This window comes from Dioscorea cayenensis, chromosome 17 (assembly GCF_009730915.1).
Source record: "Dioscorea cayenensis subsp. rotundata cultivar TDr96_F1 chromosome 17, TDr96_F1_v2_PseudoChromosome.rev07_lg8_w22 25.fasta, whole genome shotgun sequence".
Lineage (NCBI taxonomy): Eukaryota > Viridiplantae > Streptophyta > Magnoliopsida > Dioscoreales > Dioscoreaceae > Dioscorea > Dioscorea cayenensis.
Window position 1 is genome coordinate 20,772,685 of NC_052487.1, and position 20,783 is coordinate 20,793,467.

Consider the following 20,783-nt stretch of genomic DNA (forward strand, 5'->3'; position numbering starts at 1 on the left):
CCTTAAACTTATTTTAATCCTCTAAAAGCTCAAGCTTATGTAAGCCATGATGTTATATCTCTGTACTCTTTATAGACTCTGTTAAAATAAAATTTGTTGATTTTTTCAAGTGAAGAAAAAGTTTTGGAAATTGAAAACAACCTTGACAACACAAGGCCCACAAAATTTTTTTTTTTTTTAAAGATATTTATAATTTATTTTAATTCCAAATTTGACAACATATAAAAGTCTTCATGAATCATGACTACTTTTTATGCAACACTGCATGTGGGCAACATACGAAAACGAAGATGTCTCATTCTGAAAAATCAATGTCTATTTGACTATTTTTAAATAATTTCTTGAAAATAAAAATAAATAAATTATAAGAGCCAGGCAGGCATGGCCCATGCCAGACTCTCAGCATTTGGTCAATTCTGCCCAATTTGTTTTATTTGTTTAAATAATTTGGACATTTGTTGGGTGGTCACAGAAATAGTCAATAAAAAAAAAATCAAGAGTGCTTTAATTTTGGTACATATGCTCATTTTTTAAAAACAAAAAAAACAAAAGGTTAGGCGGCTATGAAAAAGCAGAAACATGTACAAATTTTAATAGAAGCAAATAAAGATAAAGTCGGTGTGTATATATATATATATATATATATATATATAGAGCATTAGAACTACTCATATATAACCACTATTCACATTTTTAAAAATATATTTTTATCTCTAATTCAAATTTTTATTATTATTAAATTTTTTTTAAAAAATAACTCAAATATTATTAGATTATAAAACTAATTCACACTCTCAAAAATATGTGTATACTGATTTTATTCTTATTTATTAGTTAAAAATAAGACCTGTATACACATGAACACTGAAATTATTTATATATTCATTATTCACACTCTTAAAAATATATCATTATTCGTAATTTAAATTTTCATCATTTATAAAAAAAAAAACAAAAAATTCAAATGAGTACCAAAATACCAATAGATTATATGGTAAGTGGTGGTTGGTACCCATGCCCAACTCTTTGCTAACACCCAACTTGATAAGTACCTACACAAAAAGTCATCCAAAAAGAGTTGAGACTAAAACATAGAGATATAGAGAAAGAGAGAAAGAGGTATAGTGGTGAACAGGGCTTAGGAAGACATGGCCATGGATTGCAACGGCTCTGAGATTAAGATGCCAGAGATTAAGTTCACCAAGCTCTTCATCAATGGCCACTTCCTTGACTCAGTCTCAGGTACTTTATTATCTTTCTCTATTTATGTGTATTTATATATTAAAATTTTCTTTCTTAGTTCTCATCCTTGATTTAGATAAGGTTTTGTTTTTCTGCTTTCTGTTTTTACTGGCTGAAATGGGAGGGAGAGAAAACAAAATATGAGAGAAAAATTTTATTACTGTTTTTTTTTTTTTCATCATTTTGCTTCAATCCAAACTTCATCTAACTTGAGTGTTTTATTTGGTCATTAAAATAAAAATAACGCTGGTTAAACTGTAAAGTATTTTAATGGAATTATAGTTGAGATATAAATAAAATGTGTGTATATATATATTTGAAAAACTAATTATTATCTTTGATAATGAAAACAAATTTTATTTTTTCTCTTAAATTCATTCTAGTTTATTTATCAAAAATCAAAATATTATCACTATTAAAATCGAGACTGTTCTTCGGTCACTTATCCGATTTTTTCAACATGTATTAATTTTCTTTTCTATTCCGGAAGTATATTTATATTTAAATATTTTTATTAACATTATTGTCACTACCCTCCCACCTTTGAAAAATAAACATAAAAATTAACACTTACATAAGAATGGCTTCAAGAAGTATATATTTATATATTACTTATCATCATTAATGTAGCCATCCTCTATCTTTGGAAGAATAAACAAATTAATTAACTATAATAATTATAATAATAGAAAAATGGACAAGTCATTGTATTATTAAGCATTGGCTTCGGTTATGTCGTTGCTTGATTTGATTTCATTTGTTTTATATTAATTTAAGTAGGGCCTAATTTGGCCAACTTGAGACTAAATAGACAAGAATTAAATACAATTAATTGTGAATCAATGACAAATTACCTTCTCAACATTACATAATTAGAGTCAACAAACCAAAAAAATAAATAAATAATTTAGCTCGTTCCTTATTCATATTTCTTAACATATGTATTTTATATTTTTAATTATGAATTTAATATAGGAAAAACATTTGAAACAAGAGATCCTCGCACCGGCAATGTAATAACAAGAGTAGCCGAAGGTGACAAAGCCGATATCGATTTAGCTGTCAATGCTGCTCGACAAGCCTTCGACAAAGGCCCATGGCCTCGCATGTCCGGCTATGTAAACATCTGTCTCCGAAAATTGACACAAATAAAGTTTAACATATATATATATATATATATATATATATTTGATTAACATGATTTGATATTTTGGATGGTGATTAGCAAAGGGGGAGAATCTTGATGAAATTGGCGGACTTGATTGATCAAAACATAGAAGAGCTAGCAAGTATTGATAGTTTAGATGGTGGCAAGTTGTTAAGTCATGGAAAAATTTTGGACATTCCTGGATGTGCAAATTTGCTCCGGTACTACGCCGGAGCTGCTGACAAGATCCATGGTGACACACTGAAGATGTCCGGTGAGTTTCAGGCATATACATTGAAAGAACCAGTCGGTGTTGTCGGCCATATCATTCCATGGAACTACCCTTCAAACATGTTTTTCTGCAAGGTTGCTCCGGCATTGGCTGCTGGTTGTACCATGGTTGTCAAACCGGCCGAGCAAACTCCGCTCTCCGCCCTCTACTATTGCCATTTAGCTAAATTGGTACATTGTGTTTGTTTGTGAAATTCTCAAAATGCGGAAGTATAGTTTGTAAAAATAACATTAATCTAGTGAAAACGAGTGATGGTTTTAAGTATTTGCGCTCTTGCAGGCAGGTATTCCTGATGGAGTGATCAATGTAGTCACTGGATTTGGTCCTACAGCTGGTGCTGCTCTTGCTTCTCATATGGATGTTGATGCGGTAATGGATTTTGCCCATTAATTGCATACCTTTTTTATATGTACCAAAGAATTTATATGTATAGATTTGTACAATGATAAATCATAGTGTCAGTAAAACTTCAGTTTCTAGATTTGTTCTAATGGTTGTTGCATTCATTAGTATGTCATTCAAACATAATGGCAATGTAGAGTAGTGTTTGTAACTTGTGATTGTGTTGATGAAATTATAGAAGTATCGAGTTTTACAAGTTCTAATGCTTGTTTGCCTTCTTGTAATTATTCTTAGGTGAGTTTCACTGGATCAACAGAAGTAGGAAGACTAATTATGGAAGCTGCAGCAAAGAGCAACTTGAAGACTGTGTCACTTGAATTGGGAGGAAAGTCTCCGGTCCTCATTTTTGATGATGCCGATGTCGATATGGCAGTTGCTCTGGCTCACACATCCATATTTACCAACAAGGTATTGTTTTCTTGCCAAACTTGTGAGCATAAATGTCCATCAATTTTTAACAGCAAAGAAAGATGTTAAATTTTTTTTGTTTGGATGAAATGCAGGGCGAGATTTGCGTGGCAGGGTCTCGTATTTATGTGCAAGAAGGGATCTATGATGAGTTTGTAAAGAAAGCAGTGGAGAAGTGTAAAAACTGGGTGGTTGGTGATCCTTTTAATCCTCAAGTTCATCAAGGGCCTCAAGTGATTTTCTAACTCACTTCTTTTTCTGTGTTCTTTGCTCAAAATGTATATATATATGACCAAAGAATACGATGAACTAAACTATCAAACAAAAATTTGGAATTACTGTTGTTTGAAGGTGGACAAGATGCAGTTTGAAAGGGTTCTCAAATACATCGACATTGGTAAAGAAGAGGGAGCAACATTGCTCACTGGAGGAAAGCCATGCGGAGAGAAAGGTTACTACATTGAACCGACGATATTTACTGATGTCAAGGTGAGTAATCTTCATGATTTTATTCGTTTTTCGGATGACTGTTGTATGTGTTGCTAATGTTAAAACTCAATCTGTGAAACAATGTGGCAATGGTCTTGACAGGATGATATGAAGATTGCACAGGATGAAATATTTGGACCAGTGATGTCTCTCATAAAGTTCAAGTAAATCTCCACTTAATTTCTGCAATTAATAATGCATCAATGTACAATGTTTTGTGAGTCAGTTGAGGAATTGATGGGCTTTTTTTTTTTTTTTTTCTTTAATTTCTGAAGAACAATTGAGGAAGCAATTGAGAAAGCCAATAGCACTAAGTATGGACTGGCAGCGGGCATTGTGACCAAGGATCTCAACACAGCTAATAGAGTATCGAGATCGATACGTTCTGGTGTTATATGGATAAACTGCTACTTTGCTTTCGACCGAGACTGTCCTTACGGAGGATACAAGATGAGCGGCTTCGGAAGAGATTTGGGACTCAATGCACTTGATAAATACCTTCAAGTTAAGTCAGTAGTCACTCCCATCTTTGGTTCTCCCTGGCTTTAATATGATATTAATTGGAACCAAACTCTGCTCTCAACTCTGAATAAATAAATACTCCATTATGTACTACAGAACACTCTGTTCTTAAGCTTGTATTTTTTTCATGATCAATAATTATACCAATTCATGTTTTGGAATACCAAAAATCCAAGCTTGGAATCAACATTGTTCTTCTGGTCTGTATTTCAGCAAGTCATACAGAGTAGCAGGTATATAATAGCATGGCCATTGATCAAAGGAATTGCTTCATGTACAACTATCACAAGAGAAAAATAAAGATTTACTAAAAATTTTCTTCTCACACTTAAAAAGAAAAAAATAAACAGAGGATCAAAAAGATAATAATGTCATCATATAGTAATATTTCCCCATCATAATTTCTGTAATTAGGGTGAAAGCAGAGAAATGCATGCATCAAATAATCAAAATGCATCAACCAACAACATTAAATATGTATTTATGTACTCATTTTATTATATCACACTTCAATAATCAGTCTTTCTTACAAGGGACATAATAACATATGCGGAAAACCCTTGAAATTATACATCAGTACCATGTATCTAAATATTTGTGTTTTTCAACCATTCATCAACTTCGTCATACTAATTATCATCATGAGGAACACTGCTGCTGCTCATCATCTCAACGTCATGTTGTTGTGGTTGTTGCTGCTGCTGCTGTATTCAGGGAAGCATTCATCATGTAGTCTTCAAGCTTAAACACATCATCAGGGAAAGGAAGCAAAACATTGGGTGATGGTACTTCTATCATTGCCATCCAATCATCACCAAATGCATTGCCTTTCTCATTCCCTGCTTCAGAAGCATGTTGCATATCAGAGCACGGTGGTGCAACAGTGGAGTTCTCCCTTCTAGTGTCAAGCCATTGTTGTTGATAATCTTCTTGTTGCTGATAATTTGTGCTGCCATATTGAGTGCCATTATTAATGTTGTCCCTCTTCAACCTCTTTGATCTTGGCCTCTCCCAATCATCATAATTAACTGGATCTTGAACTTGATCGGGCAATGTTGCTTTGATGATCAGCAATGTTATAAAAATCAGATGATTGATTTTTATAATTATAAGCAAATTCTTCTTCTACGTCACCCCCTGTCCTTGTCCTCTGAATACGGCACAGCACCAACTCTGTAGCCTGTATTGCATGCGTGCACACACACCACACGTCAGTTGGTTCACATGTTCAACAAATTAATAATTAAACAACAAAGTATCTAACTTTCTTTATTAGTAATTTGTTCTATTGCATACCTTCTGAAAGTCATCTGACAGCGCCTTCAGTCTGTATTCATTCATGAGCCATTTGGTTTGCACTTTCTTTTTATTTTTATCATAGTGATAATACTTCAAAGCAGTCTTATGACCAAAAACTTCACCATTATATTTTATAGGAATATTTTGACCATTCATATGCCAATAACCATTGCCAGCGGTTCTTTCTAATATATTATTTCTTTCTTGTCGACTTTTACGTTTCGCCACTGAAAAATAATATACTTCATTCTCCAGCTTATACGAAGTATCCCCTGCAAAATAATATGGTTTATAGTTATTCAAAATAAACATAAAATTCTTCACACATAATATAGTAAATATTTATTTAAATTTTAATTTCATGAAATATCTGTCATCAAATTTTTCTCTATAAATTATGTGTATTTATAAAAATATTTATCCCGTACAAGTAAGTGGATGTACTTTTATTTAGGATAAATTTATGAATATTATTATATTACTTGCATAAATTGTAATACCTAGTAATAATAATAATAAATAAATAACATTTTAATTATGAGAATTTCCAGGGGTTATTTTGCAATTTATCTTTGATTAATTAAAATAGAATCTAAAAACCCTAGTTTTTTTAATCTTTCAAAGCTAAATTACTTAATAAACCCTAAAAATTCTCATAATTAAAATTTTATTTTATTATTTTTTTACTAAATATTACATTAAAAACTAGGGTTTCTAGATTCTATTTTAATCACTCAAAGCTAAATTGTAAAATAACCCCTAGAAATTCTCATAATTAAAATGTTATTTTATTATTATTTTTTTACTAGGTATTACATAAATTAAATTCAAAACAAAAAAAAATACAATAATTGTAAAATATATAATTCGGCAGGTTGAATATCAATTAAAATTTTAAATAGCAATTAATTAACTTAATAAAAATAAAAGCATACTATAATCCTAGTCATAGATCATGGAAGCATGGATACTATAATTCTAGTAATCCTGGCGTTGTTTTCATTCAAAGTTATTTTTGTTTTCTTGAAATAATTATATACAATTTTCGTATCAAAACCCTAGATTTATAAAAATAAAAAAAATTAATTAAGAAATAATAAAAAATTAATAAAAAAATATGCGTGAGCTTCCCCTCATAAACAACGCCAGGTAGACATAGATCATGGAAGCATGGATACTATTTTACATATCTATTTAATATTTAATATTTGGATAAATAATACCTCACTCTATAAAATATAATCCAAATTAATACAAATAATAATAATAATAACAAAATAGAAAAGAAGACATAGAATAAGAGATCATAGAACACAAGGTTTGAAACATGCATGCTTATTAACATGTGAGAATTCATCAAATTTTATTTTAATATTCGAAAACAAAAGTGAAAAGAAATATTACTTCTAAGTTTCCAAGGCTCAGTATCGTAAACTTTTGCATCGATGATAACGTTGAATTGTTGTGGAATTTTTAACATGCATGTAACCTTATTATATAAGTGAACAAGAAGTTCATCATCTCTTGGGACAAATCGCATCCCAATAATAAGATCTACAGAAATGCATTGTATTGATCTCGCACTCTTCTTCAGTTTCTATTTTCTTTGAAGCAAGAACTTTTTTAGCAAGTGAAAATTTTAGTTGTTGTGGTAATTTATAGAAAAAGGCAATTACTAAATTTAATTGGATAATTTTAAATAAATGGATAAAATGGATAAAAACAAATAGATAAAATGGATAAAAATATCCTTTTGATTTTAATAATAGATATTAATTTCTAATCCTACTCAAATAAAATTTAGTTTTCATTCAAATTTATGATTTATCCCTTTTTTTTTTAAATATTAAATATATATATATTTCAAAGAAGTTTTAAATTAAATTTTAAATTTTGATTTTAATCATTTGAATTGTTTTAAAGAGATAGTGTTTCTAGAAAGTCAATCACAATGTTAATAATAATAATAATAATAATAATAATAAATGATTAAATGTTATTAAAAAAAATTAAGACCTATTTCACTGTGGACCCTTTCCATGGTGATGAGGAGTGAGATCTTCATCCTCCCTCTCAGCCGATCTCTCTGTTCTCCCTCATCGACGGCGACGGCGACGGCGACGGCGACGGCGAAGGTGAGGCGATGGCTACGGCGGTGATGGGGGGTGTTGGTGAGAAACCTTTCTCTCTCTCTCTCGTCAGTATTCCCTCTTTAATTTCACATTTCTCTCCGGTGTTCTCCATTTTGGTTGTTCTATATCTGACGGCAGTGGTGTAGTTGGGTTAGGGAGAGGAGTAGCTAGGGCACCGCGCTACCAAGACTAAGCTCACTCCTGATCTACTTCTCTCCGAGAATGGCCTCCACTACGTTCTAAGCTTCGCACCATGGCCGTAGTCTTGAGGTACTTTCAGTTGCCTCTTTAATCATGTAATTGTATTCGTTTTTGATGTGATTGTGAGAAATTTATGAGTTAATGAGAGATTTTTTTTTGCTTTGATTTATAGAGGTTAGTGATTTAAAGAATTTGATTAACCTGTATGTTTTTTTTTCTTTCCCTTGATTTTTTATGCCCTAATTTCATAATTGCAAGTTCCTCAAAATTTTCATAGTAATGGAAGGGACATTGGTCATTCATATATGCAAGTATGTTGCAGACAATCATCAATGCTTTTGATCTTTGTTATGTCTGAGCGGATACTTGGTTAAGACTGGCTTTATGTTACCCTGTTTATGTTGGCATTGATGTGTTTGTTGTAATGCTTGAAATAAAATGTAATGTTTGTTAAATATATGAATTCATGGATATCCGTAAGCAATAGGTTGATTTTTTTTTTTTTTTATCGTTGGGAAGTTCTTTTGTGTGCTGAATTAATTTGCCATTATCTTTAATTTAAAGGCCCACTAGTCCATTGCTTAATGTGTCTAGATATTCATGCATGAGCAAGTGACTCAATGGATGCATTTCTACTTGACAGTCATTGTTGAGCAGGCCTTCTATTGCATTTTCCTAGCCTTTTTGCCAGAATATGGCATCGTTGATGTTGTAGTCTTACATAACTTTGATAGCCAGTAGTATACTGTTTCTCTGTTTCTCTTTCTCTGCGCTGCTGTGAAGAGCTCTCTTTGATTTTTGTGTTGGTGATTTAAGGCTAAAGTGGGAAGGAGGTGAGTATGAAGGTGATGAGATTTCGAGGTTTGAGGCACTTTCTTTTGGCAATGGAGTTTGGCTCTGATTATGTTGATATTGAACTCCAGGTTATTTTCTTTCTTTTTAGATTGCATTCCTTGTTTTCTTTTCATTAATTTATAGAAGCATTTCTTGATTCATATATATAAAATGCAATGTGGAAGGAGAGTTTGATTAGCATACACCCAAGTAGTCTCAACTAAAATACATAAAATGCTCTCAGTTACAAATGTTTCATTCTTAATGAAATGCAGATCTTGATTTTAGTCCCAATTAGTCTTTTTTACTTTGTTTCTAATGTTTTTGCTTTATTTTCCTTGCAGAATTTGGATTATGGCCATGTTGAGTTCAAAGAGCTTAAGGTGATCAATGCACATCCCGTTGCTTATGTTTTCTATGATTAAGTTTGCTTAATTGAAAGGATAATATGGGCAGAATAACCAATATAAGCAGAGTAGATAAAAATAAAGAAAAAGGATAGAACATGTCATAATGAAAACAACATAATTTATAAAATTATCACCTTACAATTTCTTTTCATTGAATTATGAATATTGTCAACATTGTCAGAGTTACTTGTAAATGATGCAATGAACATGATCATATTGAATGTCTAATATTCTTGTAATTCTTCTCATAAAGTTTGATCTATTAAAATAATGTTTATGTTTTTCTTAGAAACCGTGTAGTGCCCCACCAATGCCCAGGATTATGCAAACTCTAACCCCAAGTTGTCGAGGTCTTATGTTGAAATGCTTTCTGTATATAATGCTTTATTATTGACTTAGAGATTGTCTTCTTACAGGAGAACATTGATGCTTTAATCAATTGTGTTTTTTGAAACATAGGTTTCAGCAATAGTAAACCAGTGGCTGCATTTATCATCTACAAAGGCCTCCTTAATTGGAAGTCATTTGAATCAGAGAAAAGTAGTATTTTTGACCGCGTTGTCCAGATGATTGGTTATGCAATTTGAGGTAATTTGCTGCCTATTTAAGCAATCATATTGTTAATAGCCAGCAATCCACGAGCATTGTCTGTTTATGGAAAGCTAATCACAAAATGAAGATGGTTCATGAGTTGCTAATCACAAAATGGTTGACATCTTGATTGATTATTTGAATGCCTGTGGACAAACCGGCCAAGCAAACTCCGCTCTCCGCCCTCTACTATTGCCATTTAGCTAAACTGGTACATTGTGTTTGTTTGCGAAACTCTCAAAATATGGAAGTCTAGTTTGTAAAAATAACATTATTGAAGCGAAAACAAGCAATGGTTTTAAGTATTTGCACTCTTGCAGGCAGGTATTCCTGATGGAGTGATCAATGTAGTCACTGGATTTGGTCCTACAGCTGGTGCTGCTCTTGCTTCTCATATGGATGTTGATGCAGTAATAGATTTTGCCCATTAATTGCATACCTTTTTTATATGTACCAACGAATTTATTTGTATAGATTTGTACAATGATAAATCATAGTGTCAGTAAAACTTCAGTTTCGAGATTTGTTCTAATGGTTGTTGCATTCATTAGTATGTCATTCAAACATAATGGCAATGTAGAGTAGTGTTTGTAACTTGTGATTGTGTTGATGAAATTATATAAGTATCAAGTTTTACAAGTTCTAATGCTTGTTTGCCATCTTGTAATTATTTTTGGGTGAGTTTCACTGGATCAAAAGAAGTAGGAAGACTAATTATGGAAGCTGCAGCAAAGAGCAACTTGAAGACTGTGTCACTTGAATTGGGAGGAAAGTCTCCGGTCCTCATTTTTGATGATGCCGATGTCGATATGGCAGTTGCTCTGGCCCACACATACATATTTACCAACAAGGTCTTGTTTTCTTGCCAAACTTGTGAGCATATATGTTCATCAATTTTTAACAATAAAGAAAGATGTCACAATTTTTTTTTTGGGATGAAATGCAGGGCGAGATTTGTGTGGCAGGGTCTTGTATTTATGTGCAAGAAGGGATCTATGATGAGTTTGTAAAGAAATCAGTGGAGAGGTGTAAGAACTGGGTGGTTGGTGATCCTTTTAATCCTTAAGGTCATCAAGGGCCTCAAGTGATTTTCTAACTCACTTCTTTTTCTGTGTTCTTTGCTCAAAATGTATATATATATATATATATATATATGACCAAAGAATACGATGAACTAAACTATCAAATGAAAATTTGGAATTACTGTTGTTTGAAGGTGGACAAGATGCAGTTTGAAAGGGTTCTCAAATACATCGACATTGGTATAGAAGAGGGAGCAACAGTGCTCACTGGAGGAAAGCCTGCGGAGAGAAAGGTTACTACATTGAACCGCGATATTTACTGATGTCAAAGTGAGTAATCTTCATAATTTTATTCGTTTTTCAGATGACTGTTGTTTGTGTTTCTAATGTTAAAACTCAATCTGTCAAACAATGCGGCAATGGTCTTGAAAGGATGATATGAAGATTGCACAAGATGAAATATTTGGACCAGTGATGTCTCTCATAAAGTTCAAGTAAATCTCCACTTAATTTCTGCAATTAATAATGCATCAATGTACAATGTTTTGTGAGTGATTTGAGGAATTGATAGGCTCCATCTTCTTTTTTTGATTTCTGGAGAACAATTGAGGAAGTGATTGAGAAAGCCAATAGCACTAAGAATGGACTGGCAGCAGGCATTGTGACCAAGGATCTCAACACAGCTAACAGAGTATCGAGATCGATACGTTCTGCCGTTATATGGATAAACTGCTACTTTGCTTTCGACCGAGACTGTCCTTATGGAGGATACAAGATGAGCGGCTTCGGAAGAGATTTGGGACTCAATGCACTTGATAAATACCTTCAAGTTAAGTCAGTAGTCACTCCCATCTTTGGTTCTCCCTGGCTTTAATATGGTAATTATTGGAACCAAACTCTGCTCTCAATTCTAAATGAATAAATACTCCATTATGTACTACAGAACACTCTGTTCTTAAGCTTTTTTTTTTTTTCAAGGTCAATAATTATAACAATTCATGTTTTGGAATACCAAAAATCCAAGCTTTGAATCAGCAATGTTCTTCTGGTCTGTATTACAGCAAGTCATACAGAGTAGCATATATATAATAGCATGGCCATTGATCAAAGGAATTGCTTCATGTACAACTATCACAAGAGAAAAATAAAGATTTACTAAAATTTTTCTTCTCTCACTTAACAAAAAAAAAATATAAACAAAGGATTTGAAAGATATTAATGTCATCATATAGTAACAATTCCCCATCATAATTTCTGTAATTAGGGTGAAAGCAGAGAAATGCATGCATCAAATAATCAAAATGCATCAACCAACAATATTAAATATGTACTCATTTTATTATCACACTAAAATAATCAGTCTTTCTTACATATGTTGAAAACCCTTGAAATTATACATCAGTACCAGTGTATCTAAAATATTTGTATTTTTCAACCATTCATCAACTTCGTCATACTAATTATCATCATGAGGAACACTATTGCTGCTCATCATCTCAACGTCATGTCGTTGTGGTTGCTGCTGCCGCTGCTGCTGTATTCAGGGAAGCATTCATCATGTGCTCATCAAGCTTAAACACATCATCAGAGAAAGGGAGCAAAACACTGGGTGATGGTACTTCTATCATTGCCATCCAATCATCACCTAAGGCATTGTCTTTCTCATTCCCTGTTTCAGAAGCATGTTGCATATCAAAGCACGGTGGTGCAACAGTGGAGTTCTCCTTTCCAGTGTCAAGCCATTGTTGTTGATAATCTTCTTGTTGTTGATAATTTGTGCTGCCATATTGAGTGCCATTATTAATCTTGTCCCTCTTCAACCTCTTCGATCTTAGTCTCTCCCAATCATCAGAATTAACTGGATCTTGAACTTGATTTGGCAATGTTGCTTGATGATAAGCAAATTCCTCTTCTACGTCACTCCCTGTCCTTGTCCTCTGAATACGGCACAACACCAACTCTGCAGGCTGCATTGCATGCATTCACACACACCACACGTCAGTTGGTTCACATGTTCAACAAATTAATAATTAAACAACAAAGTATCTAACTTTCTTTATTAATAATTTGTTCTGCTGCATACCTTCTGAAAGTCATCTGACAACGCCTTCAGTCTGTATTCATTCATGAGCCATTTGGTTTGCACTTTCTTTTTATTTTTATCATAGTGATAATACTTCAAAGCAGTCTTATGACCAAAAACTTCACCATTATATTTTATAAGAATATTTTGACCATTCATATGCCAATAACCATTGCCTGCGGTTCTTTCTAATATATTATTTCTTCCTTGTCGACTTTTACGTTTCGCCATTGAAAAATAATATACTTCATTCTCCAGTTTATACGAAGTATCCCCTACAAAATAATATGGATTATAGTTATTCAAAATAAACATAAAATTCCTCATGCATAATATAGTAACTATTTATTTAAAATTTAATTTCATGGAATACCTATCATCAAATTTTTCTCTATAAATTATGTGTATTTATAAAAATATGTATCCCGTACAAGTAAGTGGATGTACTTTTATTTAGGATAAATTTATGAATATTATTATATCACTTGCATAAATTGTAATACCTAGTAAAAATAATAATAAATAAATAACATTTTAATTATGAGAATTTCCAGGGGTTATTTTGCAATTTATCTTTGATTAATTAAAATAGAATCTAAAAACCCTAATTTTTTTTTAATCTTTCAAAGCTAAATTACTTAATAACCCCTAGAAATTCTCATAATTAAAATTTTATTTTATTATTATTTTTTAACCAGGTATTACATTAACAAAGTAGGATTTCTAGATTCTATTTTAATCACTCAAAGCCAAATTGTAAAATAACCCCTAGAAATTCTCATAATTAAAATGTTATTTTATTATTATTATTTTTACTAGGTATTACATAAATTAAATTAAAAAATACAATAATTGTAAAATATATAATTCGGGCAGGTTGAATATCAATTAAATTTTAAGTAGCAATTAATTAACTTAATAAAAATAAAAACAGACTATAATCCTAGTCTAATAAATAAAGAGAGTTTTCATTCAAAGTTATCTTTGTTTTTTTGAAATAATTATATACAATTTCCGTATCAAAACCCTAGATTTATAAAAAAAAAAAAATTAATTAAGAAATAATAAAAAATTAAAAAAAAAATATGCGTGAGCTTCCCCTCATAAACAACGCCAGGTAGACATAGATCATGGAAGCATGGATACTATTTTACATGTCTATTTAATATTTAGATAAATAATACCTCACACTATAAAATATAATCCAAATTAATACAAATAATAATAATAACAAAATAGAAAAGAGGACATAGAATAAGAGATCATAGAACACAAGGTTTGAAATATGCATGCTTATTAACACGTGAGAATTCATCAAATTTTATTTTAATATTCAAAAACAAAAGTGAAAAGAATTATTACTTCTAAGTTTCCAAGGCTCAGTATCGTAAATTTTTGCATCGATGATAACATTGAATTGTTGTGGAAATTTTAACATGCCTGTAACCTTATTATATAAGTGAACAAGAAGTTCATCATCTCTTGGGACAAATCGCATCCCAATAATAAGATCTACAGAAGGCATTGTATTAATCTCGCACTCTTCTTCCGCTTCTACTTTCTTTGATGTAAGACCTTTTTTAGCAAGTGAAAATTTTAGTTGTGGTGGTAATTTATAGGAAAAGGCAATTGCTAAATTAAATTAGATAATTTTAAATGAGTGGATAAAATGGATAAAAACAAATGGATAAAATGGATAAAAATACCCTTTAGATTTTAATAATTGATATTAATTTCTAATCCTAGTCAAATAAAATTTAGTTTTCATTCAAATTTTTGATTTATTCTTTTTTAAAAAACAATTTAAATATATATATATATATATATATTTCAACGAAGTTTTAAATTAAATTTAAAATTTTGATTTTAATCATTTGAATTGTTTTAAAAAGATAGTGTTTCTAGAAAGTCAATCACAACATTAATAATAATAATAATAATAATAATAATATTATTATTATTATTATTATTATTATTATTATTATTTTACACACAATTACACATACGGTAAAGGAAACCACGCATGAAAAGCCACAGAAGTTGAAAGCAAGCATAATAATTTTATTTGATTATAATTTATAAGAGATTAATGTAGATTAACGTAGACTCATGGTCATGGGCACATATATAACAAATAATTCAATATTTTTATATCTTCATATATGTATATATATATATATATATATGATGAGAAATTCGATCTTCTTTTTTAGTGGTATAGAGGATAAAAATCTTAAGCTTCATTTGCATGTATATATATAAATTTTTGTTGGTGAAGTTTTTGTTTTAATTTTATTTGTGCTTGGAGTAAGTTATCTTTTTTATATATGTTATGCTCTGTCAGTAGACTCAGTACTGAAAAAATCTTTCCTTAATTCATGCATGTTATCTACAAATACAACTAACATCTATACATATTCAATCAATTATTCTTATGGTGGTAATATTGTTGACTTCAAGTATTACTTGGTTGAGTTAAATTCATATAGAGTTGCCTCAAATAATATTAATAATAAAAATAAATATGATTAGCAGTAGATAAAAAAGTTAATAACAATGAACAATCTCTTGATTTATTAGTATCTAAATCCCTTGTGTGATATTTGTGAGCTAGTCAAAGACACATATTCGAATCACATCTCACATAAAGTGAAAGCATAAATGGGTTGATAAATTGATTCATTGACCATGCACATACTTGATCTATCTTGTCCATATTCATAAAAGAAAAGGCAAGATTTTTGTGGCAAAATGGACAAACCACATAGAGTGAGGGTGCCCGAAAGATTCAAACTCTTGATCTTCCGGATGAAACTATGACAATACCTCATCATTGCAGTGTACTAATGTTGACTATTACACATATACAAGGAATTCATAATAAATCACGTTTTACAATGATTATTAAAATACATAAAATAAGTATCTCATAATGTGGAGCACAATGGATACAAACACAACATACACTACAAGAAAGTCCGTTTCTAATCAAGGATTAGAAACGGATCTAAAAATTAATATTTTATTTAAATATTAGAAAATATTTTCCAATCCGTTTTTACTAGGGACTAGAAACGGATCTAAATATTAATATTTTATTTAAATATTATTAAATATTAGAAAATAGGAGGAGTTAGGTAAGTTTTTTCAAAAAAAGAAGGACTAAAAAGTAATTTTATTATAATAATAAAAAATAATTAAAATAAAATAATTTAAAAACACATACCCGTACAACGGGCAAACTCCAGCAATCCTCTCCCTCAGCGCCTCCTTCGGCGTCACCGTTGCCGGCGAAGCCACCGCCGGCGCCGACGACGACATCCCTCGCGGGCTTCTTCTCGATCGAGGCTTCCCATCGCTGATCCCTTGAGCTTCCCATCACCGACAAGCTCAAAGCCCTTCGTGAAGAGAATGCCGAGCTCCGCATCGCTAAGAACGACTTCGCCAAACTCCTCTCCAAAATCCCCATCACTGAAGGTACACCTCGATTCATGCATGCCTCCGATTTCAACTTTGCCCTTATCTTGCATCTCATTCTGTCTATTGAATGTAAAGGGCTTCTTGATTTCTTCTATGTTTGTTGTTGCTGCTAATGTACTGTATTTTTATTTTTCTCTGTTCTTTTGTTGCTCACGAATATTCTCCTCTAATCAAAGACTCATTTTTCAAATTTTTATTCATGGCATCTCTATACTTCATCTCACTTATCAAATGGTATGCTCATGCTCTCATGTTATTTGAATAAGTATTTATACTTCCAACTTTTATTGAGACCAGCTATATATTTAAGCTTTTGGCCCTTTTACATCTTCAAATTTCATACGAGAACTTTGACAAAAGATTTGATGAGTTTTCTCATAAGGGAACATACATAGTTTCATTTGGGTGGATCACTGTGATTTTAACTTGGTGGAGACCAAAGTAGTACTTGTAACTTATCCACTTGCTCAAGGTTAGCTGTACAATGCATGGTCAAGAATTTTTTAGATACTACCTTATGTTTAGCATATCCTTAATTCGTTAATCACTGATTTTTTTTTATTTTTTATTTTCCGAATGTACTTAATTTTCTAGATGTTGAAGTAGTACAGAGACGGTCAAATTTGGATTTATTTCAAAGATATTTTCTTTGGGTATGTAAGGCTTGTTGGTTTGGCATACTTGGTCTGATTAAATTAGAAAAAAGACAACTCTCTTCAGTAGTAGTTGCTTATTTATCTGTGCAATGTATTCTTGGATGTAATGTGATGTCAGAAGTAACTATGAGCATACTTGCAAAATCATTGACAACATCCAGATTCTTTTGATTATTCTCCAAATTGTTTCTTTTTTGTTGTTACTTTGTGTGCATTCTTTTCTTATATATTGTTTTTAATGCTATGTTCAAGGGTCCAAACTATGGTTATAGAGGGAAAGTTGTTCTTACGTTTGAAAATGAATCCTCCAAAGTTGGTGTGTGATTCGATAGGCAAATTCCTGATGGTAATGATCTTGGGGGTCTTTGTGAAGAAGATCGTGACTGGGTTCTTTTGCCACAGTGAGTGTCAGAGGAAGCCATGCTCAATCATGGACAGAATATTTATTGATTGCTTCTATCTTACAATTTTTTTCAGCTGACTTACTTCATCTTGATTATTCTGGTGGTGAGGACAGTGAAAGGCTTTGCCATTAATGAGTTGCTGGAGGTCTGATCTAGTTTTCTTGCATCATGCTGTCTAAATTATCATATACCACTGCATTTTCTTGTGCTTACTCCATCATTTTGTGCAGGTTGTATGTGAAGAAAGTAAAAGTGGTCCTCTAATAATATTTTTGAAAGATATTGAGAAATCTTTGGGTGGAAGTACATATTCGTATTTGACCTTGAAAGCAAAACTTGAATTGGTACCTGCTGGTGTTCTTGTGATAGGTTCCCATAACCATATGGGCAGTCGTAAAGAAAAGGTTACAATTATTATTTTGACATGTTCATATTAACTTTCTTTTGTTAAACATTTTTCTTCTGTTGTAATGTTCAACAGAATATATTGCAGTGTCTAATTATTCATGTGGCATATCTATTTTGCAGTCACATCATGGTGGTTTTCTTTTCATAAAATTTGGGAGTACCCAGATAGCACTTTTGGACTTTGCTTTTCTGGTAATCCCTGATTATTTTTCTAATCTGATAGTGCTTCTTTAGTATTTTCACAAAACAGACGTGCATGTTAATTGATCTGGCAAAAGGAGCAATGGCTGTGCTTTTGAAAATGATTAAAGAAAATAGTGTTATATGTCGTATATTTTTCACAATCTTTAATATTAACAAGCAGATCATTTATAATATGCAGGATAACTTAGGTAGACTTCATGATAGAAACAAAGAAGTCCCAAAGGCAATGATGCAACTAACAAGTTTATTCTCCCAAAAAAATTACCATCCAAATACCATAGGCATGCTTTTAACCTCTTGTTTCCCATCTGAAAGCTATTTGAGTATAGGAGACTGTCTATCTGATATTATGAGAAACCACTGCAAGATGAGGCCCAACTCTTAGATTGGAAACAACAGTTGGATCGAGATGTTGAGACTCTTAAGGCCAAGGCTAACATTCTTGGCATCCGATCTGTAAGTTGCAAGTACTTGCCATTATAGATCAAGGCATGCAGTTCTATGGTTTAACTTTGTTGATTCCCAAAATTTTTGGCCTGTGGTGGTTACTGGAACTAGTTCTTGAAAAAGAAGTTTTTGTTCCAATTTTAACCGATAAGAAGACTGGGTACATTGGTTTCAATAAAAACATAACAATTACATATTAAAAAACTTGTTTTTCATTGAAAGTATCAAACATATGGGAAATGGCACCATAATAGGCTGTGGTTCTTTGTTCGATTGCATATGAGGTTTCACTGCAACAAGATGCTATCTAGGAGAGAAAAACAAGGGTTGTTGCTGGGTTTTTTTTGTGTGTGCGTGTGTGTGCGCGAGCACGCTTTTATAGGTTCAAGTTCATTTGGCAGACCCAAATAGTAGGGGCTTACGGCTCCTTCTTGTTGTTGTTGTTATTGTTGTACTAGTAGTAGGTTTAAGTTCATTGGGGGTGATTAAGTGGAGATCACAACTTTACAGGGGACTAGTGGTTTACTATGTGTAGCTGTTGTTATCAAAGATATAGAAGTGATCTTGCATCGAATATCCATTATTAAGGCTAGATATTGCCAACTTTGTATAAAACCAGATTTTTTTTTTTTTTGTTAGAATTTTTATGGGTTACAGGGATATCCCTAGTAGTTGCTGAGAGTTTTTGTGATATATTATGGAATGCATTGTGCTCTGAGAAACCAATGTTGTTGTTGCAAGTTGATGATCTGTTATATTGTTGGTCTATTTTTTTTCTTGCAGTACTTCTGCGAGGAGGATATTGTGGTTAGGTTGTGAGCTTGTTTTTCTATCCTTCTGTATGGTTGGTGTTTTTCTATTTTGTAATTAGAATTTTGTGATATTCCGTTTATTTTCACAGAATCATATCGAAATGAATATGTCAATGCCAGAGTTGTACAACTGGTTAGGATTTGAATCACAATATTACTTAGCTTAAGATTTTTGTCTTAGGGATTATTGCAATGCTGAATTTTTATATTTGTATATTTTGTTTTCGTGGAAATTACTGTGGTTACAATGGTTCATACTTCATACAAACCATGAATTTGCAATCAAAGACTGGTTGATCAATTTGTAGTATACAGTCCACACTGATCACTAGGTTTCTCTTGGACTGAAACTTTGGTTTTTGACATGGAAGCTGAGCAGCCATAACCTTATTGAACTTTGCTCATTTTTATCTGAAACTAAGGTCAACATCATTAGTTGTACTGTTATCTTTACTAGAATAATATGCTTGCCTGTAAAATTGTGTTCTATACAAATATCAAATTAAATTTCTCAAGAGTTGGTATCTAATGCAAGGTAAGTGTTAATTATTGGAAATAGCCATGACAGTTGAAATCTATATGTCCAGTTATTGCTTTTGTGATCACTGGTCATTAAGACCTATTATGGACCTCTATACTGTACAACCAGGCAGTGGATTCTAAATTAATTGGTGAATGTTGGATATTTTAGGGCTTGAAATGTGAGAAGGCCCTTCTGTATTGTTAGGTTTTATCCTTGGTTGTCAATTCTAAAGAAACAACTTGAAATATTGTCTATGTAACAAGAACACTGCAAGTTATATGAACATTTCATCACTTTATCTGCACTTCATGTTAAAGTTGTCTTCTTGGAATTCGGGCAACTAGGATTTACTCTATCTCATTTCAAATATAATTTCTTCTCAATGCAAGTGTTAATTTTTTTAGAATTTTTTCACCAGCCATGCAAGGGAATACTGCTCTTTGGTCCTCCTGGTACGGGGAAAACCATGCTTGCTAAAGCTGTTGCAACAGAGGCGGGTGCAAATTTTGTTGGCATATCCATGTCAAGCATAACTTCAAAGGCACTGTCTATGATCTTATTATTATCATTATGCTGTATTGCTTGGTGATATACCTTCCTATTAATTTATGCTCAATTTCCTGTTGAACAGTGGTTTGGGAAACAGTGCTTGGTGATATACCATTGCCTATTAATAGTGATCCTCATTGGTTCTTCAAGTTGAGTTTGCCATTGTTAGTCATGACTAGCTTTCAGTTTTAACTCAATTGCATATCCTTCAATGCAGGCTAGAAAC

General features: G+C 32.0%; 3 protein-coding genes and 1 pseudogene across 3 annotated transcripts; 2 read left to right on the top strand and 2 right to left on the bottom strand.

The window, feature by feature from the left end:
• Window positions 1-1,076: 1,076 nt before the first annotated feature.
• On the top strand, window positions 1,077-4,689 carry LOC120281403 (aldehyde dehydrogenase family 2 member C4-like). Its single transcript, XM_039288245.1, has 9 exons — window positions 1,077-1,242; window positions 2,218-2,360; window positions 2,468-2,851; window positions 2,961-3,050; window positions 3,318-3,491; window positions 3,587-3,724; window positions 3,843-3,980; window positions 4,083-4,144; window positions 4,256-4,689. The coding sequence occupies exons 1-9, from the start codon at window positions 1,149-1,151 to the stop codon at window positions 4,527-4,529; spliced, it is 1,497 nt and encodes a 498-aa protein (XP_039144179.1). The 5' UTR covers window positions 1,077-1,148; the 3' UTR covers window positions 4,530-4,689.
• A 310-nt stretch (window positions 4,690-4,999) lies between these two features.
• LOC120281428 (NAC transcription factor NAM-B2-like) lies at window positions 5,000-7,395 on the bottom strand. The gene is made up of 3 exons (XM_039288268.1): window positions 7,206-7,395; window positions 5,799-6,073; window positions 5,000-5,682 (listed from the first exon to the last, which is right to left on the bottom strand). Exons 1-3 carry the CDS (start codon window positions 7,339-7,341, stop codon window positions 5,527-5,529), a joined length of 567 nt encoding a protein of 188 aa, XP_039144202.1. The 5' UTR covers window positions 7,342-7,395; the 3' UTR covers window positions 5,000-5,526.
• Window positions 7,396-7,828: 433 nt separating this feature from the next.
• Window positions 7,829-11,965, top strand: LOC120280966 (annotated as a pseudogene).
• A 424-nt stretch (window positions 11,966-12,389) lies between these two features.
• Window positions 12,390-13,308, bottom strand: LOC120279950. The gene is made up of 2 exons (XM_039286635.1): window positions 13,075-13,308; window positions 12,390-12,958 (listed from the first exon to the last, which is right to left on the bottom strand). Exons 1-2 carry the CDS (start codon window positions 13,303-13,305, stop codon window positions 12,494-12,496), a joined length of 696 nt encoding a protein of 231 aa, XP_039142569.1. The 5' UTR covers window positions 13,306-13,308; the 3' UTR covers window positions 12,390-12,493.
• Window positions 13,309-20,783: the final 7,475 nt, after the last annotated feature.